The 10917-nt window shown below is 36.2% G+C and overlaps 1 protein-coding gene across 1 annotated transcript; it reads left to right on the top strand.

The window, feature by feature from the left end:
* Window positions 1-1968: 1968 nt before the first annotated feature.
* LOC145297662 (uncharacterized) lies at window positions 1969-10481 on the top strand. The gene is made up of 2 exons (XM_080143834.1): window positions 1969-4768; window positions 4876-10481. Exon 2 carries the CDS (start codon window positions 6890-6892, stop codon window positions 7952-7954), a length of 1065 nt encoding a protein of 354 aa, XP_079999960.1. The 5' UTR covers window positions 1969-4768; window positions 4876-6889; the 3' UTR covers window positions 7955-10481.
* The last annotated feature ends 436 nt before the right edge of the window (window positions 10482-10917 follow it).

The following is a 10917-nucleotide window of genomic DNA, read 5'->3' as shown; positions in this document are numbered from 1 at the left end:
AGATACTACACTGTGGTTCTAGGTATTTTTGAGTGTTGTAGGTTTCGAGGTAAGGTTGGTATTGTTTAATGTGTTATACTAGAGATAGGGGTGTTGTGCCTGTGTGTGGCTTTTTTTTACACGGTGTTCACCACTTATCAAGGCCCGGAAGCCACTCAGGGATAAGGGTTATTGCAAGAAAAGTACGTTAGTGTGGAGATTTAATGAAGTGTTTACTTAAGGGGGCGGTTCATTAGGAATTTGTTTACGTTGGACTTGAAGACATTCAGGTTGTAGTCAGGTGGGAAGCAGGCAGACGGAACAGAGTTCCACAGGCGTGCAGTTCTAAGAAAGAAGCTTTGTTCATGGAATCTACGTTTTGATTTAGACAGATAAAGAGTGGGGAAATTTTTGGACAGTGGATTCAGCTAGACGGGTGTTTTCCGTGAAAGATTGGTGAGGGAGGACCAGAGATTGGAGTTCAGACGAGTACCTGCCATGGAAATAACGATAAAACAAAGATAGGCTCGCAACGTCTCTTCTGTGGGAGAGAGGTTGCAGGGAAGAGAAAAGGGCATCCCCCACTAAGCCACGAAGTCTATTTTGTACTCTGTCAAGGCAGGATAGGCTGTTTTTAGCAGCTCCTGCCCAGATATGGCAGCAGTATTCCATCCTTGAACGTACTTGGCTTTTATATAGCTACATTAGACACACGACCACCACATTGTCCACATTAACCTTGTATGCGCGTGTGTGTGTGTGTGTGTGTGTGTGTGTGTGTGTGTGTGTGTTTTATGTATCGATTCGGATTTATGTGTGGGGGTATACATGTATATGCACGTGCGTGCGAGTGTGCCTTGCATTTCATTTGTTTGTGTGTTGATATTAAACTCTGTTAGAACGTAAAATAAATGTACAATGGTTTAAAATTGTGATTTACAAAATGGTATGGAATTTACAGTTTTTTTAATTTTTATAATTTATTTATTTGTAAATTTAAATTGCAACACATATATAGATATACATATGTAATTATATCTGCACACACACACACACACACACACACACACACACACACACATATATATATATATATATATATATATATATATATATATATATATATATATTGAATGGTTACGTACCCAGGCATTTTAAAATGTTATTACTATTTCTAAAATTTACATTGGTAATTTTTGGCTGTTTAGCTCTTATATACTGTGCTTTCAGTATGTTTAGTCTTTTTACTTTTGGATCCATATGAATGATTTTCGTGTTTTCAACCAGGATTTTTATAAATTGAGAATGTGGGCAGCCATGTTGCTTTGGGTGTTGTCAAATCGAGCTTGTATCTGAAAGGTGTAGGGTTAATCGTATGGACAATGTGTTGGTCGTGTGTCCAATGTAGCTAATGGTGTTTCTATTGTTAGAGATATATTCTCCCAAGGGCCATTTAAATTGGTAGAATACATTGGTTTCGTCGATCGAGACATAAGAATGAACATTTGAAAAAATAGAAAAAAAAGATCAATAAGCAAAAACATTCCGTGCTATTTAAGAATATCCGTCTGAACGAAAACATGCTGTCTAAATACACAATATATATATATATATATATATATATATATATATATTGTGTATGTGTGTGATTTATTATACGTGTATGTTAAAAAGTTGATTTTATATTGGTCTGTATGATAGGTGTGCATAAGTTTAAAGTCAGTTTAAATTATTTCTGGTAAATTTGATTATATGTATTGTTTGGTTATGTTTGAAAAAGAAACACGTGGAGGACATAAGAAGGTATTGCATATTCCGCGTGACTTAAGTGTACATGCGCCCGTCAAATGTGATGGAGTAGATAGAAAGGGTTGTTTACTCGTAGGAAAAATTAATGACATATGCAATGAGGTAATTTTCATCTGACCAATTTAGTATAATATCTAGATAAGTAACAATTGCGAACATTGGTGAAGCAGGGTTTTTTTTTGCCTATTTTGACAAAACTTTACACCAGCGTGCGTGTGTGTTTCGTGTTAGAATGTGTTAAGAATAGACGAAAATATAAAAATTTAAGGAAAACATAAACGAGATTGCTGACTATTCTCGTATATCTTGCCAGAAATTTTGCCATACAAGAAAAAAACAAGTAGCCTATCCACAGAGATTTCTATTCTAAATTAATCAAGTAGGTTGATTAAATGTATTCATGATCCTTCTACCATCTCAGACACCCTTAAAATGAAGCGCTTATATTTATCTGTCTCTATTGTTCGTTATTATATTCAATGTGATTGACTGTGACTGTGTGGTTTTTCAATTAATTCTTCTAAGCTAGCCTATTTCCATTTGACATCTACTACTCATCTGAAATTGCACATGATCAACCTGATTAAAAGCGATGGACTTGCTTAGTTCAATGCAGCGTCAGGTTGACTGGTCATTCAGTACGAACTGACTTGATGGCCACTGTTCAAAGCAAATGAGCGAACATGTGGTGTATTTCTCCATATATATTCAACTGAACAAGCCAAAGCAAAATGTCAGGCACAAAACGATGGCGTAATGTTTGAAATATAATTTATTTAATGCTAACCTAAAAAGGTTCGCTTCCACTTAGATTATGTGCACAAAAATGCGTACATCGGTCCAAAAAAGTCTGAAAAGTGTGTGTATAAATATATATAAAGAAGTTAGTAGAATATGACTTAGAACTTTTTCAGGTGAGGATTGATTATTCGTATTATTTGGATTATTCAGACTGCTGTTCTTATATTTAGTGTTATTTTAACAACGTTTCGGTCGATGTAACTTTCGACCTTCTTCAGGTGTATCTTGTCAAACTTGAGAATCTTCCTGTATAATTCAGGAATCTTTCAGTCGAACTCAGGAATCTACACAGAATTTTGAACGTAAAACTTTATTTAATCTACGGGGATAGCATGGTATCGTTCCGTCAGCCATTATTAGGTCCTAAGTAGTTTTCAGTCGTACTTTGAGTATCGCCCGCACTGAAGATTGAACATTCAACATCCAGAAGTGTGTAATTTACAACTGAATTTTGCCAAGTAATTTATGTACAAGGCCACAGATCTTTGAGAGCATGTTAGCACTATCCAAATAATACAAATGTCTTACATACCTTGGGTTTTATGAGTACGTTAAATGCACGTGCGCTGGACGAGGCGAAATTGAGTGAAATAGAGGGAATCCTTTTATGCTTCGGTTTTTACAGTCCGATATTAGCGTGGCGAAAAGAGGATTAATGAGGTTGGGGCAATCTCTGGCCATGTATGTCTCAATGAGTGTATGGTGAAGGAAGGTACTTAATTGTCAACAAAACTGTAGGATTCAATCGATTGGTCTTTGAAGAATAAAGCTGCAGTATGAACTATAAGGCGTAGAACTTTATCAATACTTTTAATATTAAGGCAATCTTTATGAATTACGATAATCATAATGGTTGACAAATTAAAGAAGTATATACTCAGTGTAGTTAGTAAATCATGAATCTTGATTCGGAGTAATATTCAAGTGTCAAGTGTTTATTGGTAGTTTGAACATTTGGAATGACCTTTCAATATTTTGTAGTAACCATCACCGTTTGCCTTTCATAGGAATGGTGTTAATCCTCAAATTGCGGATTACTTATATTTCTTATTTGACTCAGAGGTGTGTCGACATTATAAAGTTAAAGGTTTAATCAGTGATGCTATATTAGTTGTCAGCATCCAACCTAAATATTGCTACATCCCGAACCTGCTGACACATTATTCTAATAATGCCCTATTACACTACTCGTAAATATTCGACCAAGTTGTTGTAGCCGAAAGGGTCACTAAGGAAAATACAGGCATGGATATAGGTTAGAAAAGGGAATTTTTATTTAAACAAAATATATTATACAAAGAGCAACAGTCGTAGCACGTACCACCACGGTGGCGTACTATGACTGCACACAGGCGACGCCGAGAGTCGGTACTTCTGTCTATTTATACAGTTCAGAAGAGTTCATATCTTGTGATTCTCCAAACAGTATTTATATATATATATATATATATATATATATATATATATATATATATATATATATATATATAAAATAAAAATCTTGCTATTGAAAATTTATTCAAATTAAAAAAAACGTATAAATCTGTAAGGAAGGTATACAAATTTTTTCTTGTGCGACAAGGAGTACAAATAAACAAGAAAAAACCTTATGCATGGAGTTTCGAATAATGCAATTTTTCTCATGAGAGGGAAGAAGTTTGCAAAATATACAATAAATTTTGTAGGTTAATGCATTAAAGGAAACAAACAATATGAAATTCATCATATATATATATATATATATATATATATATATTATGAAATTTATCATATATATATATATATATATATATATATTATGAAATTTATCATATATATATATATATATATATATATATATATATGAGGGACATTCCAAAGATAATACCTCCCACTTTTATTTTGCCTGAATGAATCAGAGGTGATTACAAATTGCGTTGTTATGATAACTGAATACATGCATTAATGGCCTGAAAGTTTCATTACTTTGTTGCAGAAATTGACGGTGTGACATTCTAAGAAAGAAAGCCCTGTCATGAACATGTGTTACAAGCAAAGATACGTCATTGATTTCCGGTAAATAGTACACTGAGAATGGTGGTGTCTATGTAGAAAAACAAATTCTAAAGTACAAAACATCACTCGTTTTAATGGTACCAGTCCTTTATTCGTAGCACTTCAACTGTTATGGAGAGGCAAGGTGCGAATGAACTCATGTCTGGCCGACAAAAACGTAACCCGGAAATTGTGATGACCTGATCCTATGACGCAAATCTTTTTATGAGTCAGGCCGTTTTATGGAGCAAGGTGCGAATGAATTCATGTCCAGGCTGATAAAAATGCAACCCGGGACTTGTGATCACCTGGAAATTACGTAATTCGGTCGTGGGTCAGACAAAAAGCAAACGCCATGCTGGTCAAAATATGGATCAATGATATCAATTCGTTTATGGGTTACCAGGTCGAGGAAGTCCATAAAAGTGAGATGGTAAACAAAACAAAGTAGAGACGGAGAAAGAGACAGACGACGAGGAACTGCCGGTCACGTTAGCAATCCACACCTCTCCCACCACCTCCTCATGGTGTATATATGAATGTTTACTAAATATAAACCAAGTTGTTTTATAACAAAGTGTCTCGTTATTCATTGATAAATGAAATCAGCTGTCATTCCAATCACTAGACGATTTACAACAAACAAATATGTATAAATGTCAATGTAAATGTCAAACGCACAATCTCTCAGTCTATCTATCAAGATATTCAAAAGTCTCTTCTAATTGAATTACAGGCTTGGTGCTCCTGTAGTAGTAAGTACCTTGTTTCTAGATATCTCACTAAGACTCTCCTAAGACGAACAACAACAACAACAATACAGAATATACGTCATCTTAATACCACCAGTATATAACATACATACAATTTGGTACCGTGACCATTTTTTATTCTACAAGAATAAAATAAAAAAAGAGAAACCACGAACAATACAACGAAAACACAAAGAAAAGGGGTCCTTTTAAAAACAAAGCAAAAAGACAAACAAAAAAAAAACTTATTACCACGGACAGAGTATTGAAAAAACAAAACAAGAAAAAAAATCAAGACTGTCAAATTAAAAAAAAAAAACAAAATCAAAGACTTTAAATTTGAAGAAGAAAAAAGAGAAAAAGGGGGAAGAATAAAGAAAAAAACAAAACAAAAGACAAACGAGATAAGTCGAACCCGATTCTTTCTTTACTTGCTTCTGCTCTAAGGTTTTATATATACATATATACATTATATATACATATATACATTAAAAAAGTTTTATATATACATATATACATTAAAAAAATCACTTCAAGCTTTCCGTTAAGAAAAAGAGAAAGAAAAAGAAAAGAAAAAAATTCGTGATTGTTTGACAAAATTAATCAAACAGAGAGAAAAACAAATTTTTTGTTTTTTTTTTTAATTGTACTTTTGTTTTTTTCATCTGGTGTTGTTTTTGTTTGTTGTTTTGGTTAAGTTGGAAAAAAAAAGATGGAACAGCAAATCTTTTCAAATTTCGTACAGGGCTTAACCATGGAGCTTAGGAACGCGGTGGGGGCCATCTCAAAAACTTTACGAGATGAGTCCCTTCTAACGAACAGAAGAACTTTAGAAAATAGAAGAGACGGTGGATATAGGGTGTGGTTGCGAGAGATAGAAAAATATTTTAGAATAGTCGGTGCTGGGATGAAGAAAAATTCCACGCAGCACTATTGACCACTAGGGGCCCGGTTATACTCTTCATTAACGGATTAATGGCAAATAATGAAGGGTTAACTTGGCTAGAATTGAAAAGGGCATTAGAAGATTATTATGGGATAGTCGCAAATCCCAACAAAAACATAATAGAATTAGCTAATATAAGACAGGGTAGAGAAGAAACTATTCAAGATTATATGCAGAGAATAGTGATACTAGCAGAAGGAGCATATATTGCGATAGATACAGGTAATGAATTAGTAAAAAAAACAAGTTCTAGGATTTTTTATAGAGGGCCTCAGAGATAAGGATGTGAAAATGGCTGTAATGAGAGATGAATCTTCGGATTTCCACGCAGCTTATGAGAAAGACTTAGCAGAAGTAAAATGGAAAATTCGACTCAACGCAAACCGTGAATATGATGATGAACCCATGGAGGTTTGTCATGCGAGACGACAGGTTAGAGTCGAAGCTGTAGGTCCAGCAAAATTCCCAAAACAAGATAGCTAGAATGGGGGCCTGTATATAAGACTAGAGAAAAGGAAAAAACTAGTCAGGGTATAAGGTGTTTCAATTGTGGTAAGGTGGGTCACATATGGAGAGATTGCAGACATCGCAGGCAGGGAAACAGAGGCGCACCGTTCGTACAACGCCCGACGGACGAAACGAAGGCATACCGACGCATGTAATCGGTAACATGGGCGCTGCAAATTCCGTTTCTATTAGAATAGATAGAAATAGACTCAGGGCTTTAGTAGATACAGGCACAAAGGTTTCTGTCATAAAAAGTAGCGTTTTTAAAACACTTATACAGAGACCTGAGCTACATAGTAGACCAATTAATTTAAGGACAGCTAATGGGTCCCCATTAATTGTGGAAGGCATCGCCGAATTAAGGATAAGGATAGGAAGTCAATTCATCCACCATGATTTCGTTGTGGCGAAAAAACTCAATAGAAATATAATACTAGGCCGGGACTGGCTTAGGCAAAATGGGGTGAGGATGTACTTTGACTTAGGGGCGATAAAAATAGGAAATGAATATATAGCGTTAGAAGGAGATGCTCATATCTCAGCTATAGTAAGACTGGGGGGAAAAATAACATTAAAACCCCAGCACCTGCATACGTGCACAGCTCATGCAGGTATTAAAAACGGTCAAGAGCTAGAGTATGAGTTAGAGCAAATAGATAGAGGATTTCTTAGTGATCTTAGTGGCCTTTCAGTAGCAAATACCGTAGTAAAAATTAAAGGATCAAAAAGTTTTCCGCTTTTAATAATGAACAACACAAATCAGACGGTTACTTTAAGAAGAGGGTGTAAGATAGCTAGGTGTAGAGCGGCTGGTAAAATAATGGAGATTACCATGCCAAAGAAACATGGAGATAAGATCTCTGACGAAAACTTGAAAGGGATAAAGGTGCCCGAAGAATTCAAGTTAGAGATCAATAAGGTGCAAAAGCGGAATAAGGACTTGTTCGTTACGGGAGATAAGAACTTGGGAAGTACCGATACGGTAGAGATGCGTATTGATACAGGAACGCAGGAGCCCATACGGAAATGCCCGTACCGGACACCGCTTAAGCAAAGAAAAGAAGTAGAGTCTGCAATAGGGGAAATGATGCAGGCTAGAGTAATCGAAAGATCAAACGGCCCGTGAAGTTTTCCGATAGTATTAGTAGAGAAGAAAAACGGAATTAAAAGGTTCTGTGTAGATTTTAGAGCACTAAATAAAATAACAAAGAAGTATGCCCGAGCGTTACCAGTTATTGATGATATTTTAACCTCGCTTGGGTCGGCAAAATACTTTTCAAAGTTATATTTGAAGTCAGGATACTGGCAGATTAAACTGAATGAGAACGATAAGGAAAAAACTACGTTCACCTGCCACAAGGGGTTGTTCCATTTTAATGTAATACCGTTTGAACTTGCGAACGCCCCTGGGGTCTTCCAGGAATTAATGTCCGTAGTTTTCCAAGGACAGGAAGAATTCGCTGTACCGTATTTGGATGACATTCTAATATTCTCCAATACAAACGAAGACCATATAAAACACATAGATAAGGTCTTAGGTAGTTTACGCAAGCACAATCTTAGTTTAAAAGCAACGAAGTGTGAGTTTTTAATAAAGAAATACAATATTTGGGGTTCAAAGTTAGTGAGAGGGGTATACAGCCAGACATGGATAAAGTCAAGTCTATAAAAATGATTTCGACTCCAACCACTGTAAAGCAAGCAAGAGCTTTAATTGGTATGACATCGTACTATCGGCGATTTATAAAAAAATTTTCCAATATCGCCGAGCCGTTAGTCCGATTAACGAGGAAGCATGTACGGTTTTATTGGGACGATGCATGTCAGTCTGCCTTTGATAGCCTAAGAACGAAGCTTGCAGATATGGTAACACTGGCTTATCGAGAAGGACTACCGATTGTATACAGATGCCTCTGATCATTCGATTGGGGGATGTCTGTCACAAATGGTCTATGACCCAAAGGAGGGTAAAGAGATAGTAAAACCTATTTACTTTTTATCCCACAAGTTGAGTAATACTCAAACCAGATGGTCAACGATAGACAAAGAGGCATATGCGATACACTATGCCCTGAATAAATTAAATCACTATTTGCATAGTGCAACGTTCACCATCTATACAGGCCATAGACCATTGGAGTATTTATTAAACTTACCAATACAAAATAGGAAGATACAGACGTGTATGGCTGGCTATAATTGCCCCATACAGTACCTGAAGGGGAAAGACAACGTCTGTGCGGATTTCTTGTCACGCGCTGTAGATTCGAGGTAGGACAATGATGATCCCCCTGTAGAAATAGACAGTAGGAATTTAGTGCAATAAACTCAAATCATTTTGAGCCAAAAGATTTTGCATCACATAAGGATGCTGAAGACTCATCGATAGCACACGAGCGTCCTACATTATCGGGTTTAGATGTATATAAGGAACAGGAAGCAGATAGGGAGATTGTAGATTTAAAGATGCGAATGAAAAACTGTAAAGCGTCCAAGATGGAACGAAAAAAGTACATAATAATGGACGATATAGTATATTACTTGTCACAACCCGACGACAGACCAATAATTAGGCTATATATTCCGTCGCATCTAAGAGAAAGGGTGCTAGTTCAATACCATGATGATAATGGTCACATGGGCGTGAAAAAAACGTTTCACACTATTAAGCAAAAATATTTCTGGCCTGGTTTATTTAAACAAGTAAACGAATACATAGGTAAATGTATTCCGTGCCAAACCAGAAATTTGAGGAAACAGCAATCTCAAATGTAGAAGAGCGATTTGCCTCCTTTTCCTTTCGCTAAACAAGCGTTAGATGTTTCCGGGCCTTACACAAAAACTCTATCAGGCAACCAATACATAGTGACTTTTATAGATATGTACAGTGGTTGGCCAGAGGCTTTTGCGGTTCTGAATAAGAAAGCAGAAACAGTGGTGCATCTGTTGATTGACGAGATATATCATTCTCATTTGATGAAAGCCGGTTTTATTTTATTTTCTTTCTTGTTGTAGACCATCTGTTAGTCGACCACTTGTGTTGAAGTCCCAAGAGCGATAGGAGATCCTATCATGTCAAAGACTGACACAATATTCAACGAGCGAGATCGGAGGTGCGCCACTGTGCAACACGTGTTCTCTACCGATCCAAGTTATGACAACAGGACAATTGCTAGCACACTCAAAATGCAAATCCAGGCGGTTCAACACTTGACGGCACAGATCAACGAAGTTTCTGGCCACGGTTATGATCTTTGGTGTGGTTTCAAGTGAGAGCCACATCATGTCACCTCACATCTCCGAAGTCAGCTTAAAAGTCAACATTAAATTGGATGTGCTGAAGAGTGTGGTGATTTCCTGATGATCAGGCCTGAGTGTGGCAATAGGACTCGGCACCAGCTCACAAGTCCAAAGATACTACGCCATTGTACCCTTCTTTCACATTTTTGATTTCATTTGCTTATACCTCGAGAACATTACCAACATGACGTCCCACAACTCTAAAGCCAGCCTGATCGCCGCCATCTGCCAAGGATTCACAAAGTTCCCACCGGCGCTTATAGAAAAGGCATGCTCCTAGTTCCGGGCCTGTATCAAGGCGGTAATTGAGGTTGAAGGCAGCTAGATTGAATAGATGTAAGCTCTACTACATAATCAAGTTACCTGAATTGATTTTAAAAGTTTTAAAATAAAATAAAAAAAAAAAATATATATATATATATATATATATATATATATATAGACTATCCATTCATGTGTAATCACCTTTTTCTTCACTATATTCCCTCTGCTTCACTTTTTTTGTTTTCAAGTAAGATCTTTGACTTACTTGTTGTTTCATGCAAAATCCGATCCCGCATTTTGCTAATTTCTACCCTCTGATGAGAAGGAAAGTATTTCTTCGACACTCCACGGATTAAGGACTATCCTGTACTGTTCATAACTTTATGTGCATATGTATAGATATAGACATATATATACATTAAAAAGTTTGACTCATGTCAAGGTAACCAGCATCTAAAATTTGAAGTGTTTAGACCAAAAATTGGTGGAGAAGTTTGGTAGAGTCTGCAATTTTTCGCCAAAAAA

Source organism: Euprymna scolopes, chromosome 18, assembly GCF_053919585.1.
Source record: "Euprymna scolopes isolate OS-2025 chromosome 18, ASM5391958v1, whole genome shotgun sequence".
Classification (NCBI taxonomy): Eukaryota; Metazoa; Mollusca; class Cephalopoda; order Sepiida; family Sepiolidae; genus Euprymna; species Euprymna scolopes.
The sequence above is the reverse complement of the archived record's forward strand: the minus strand, read 5'-3'. Positions and strand labels throughout refer to the sequence as shown.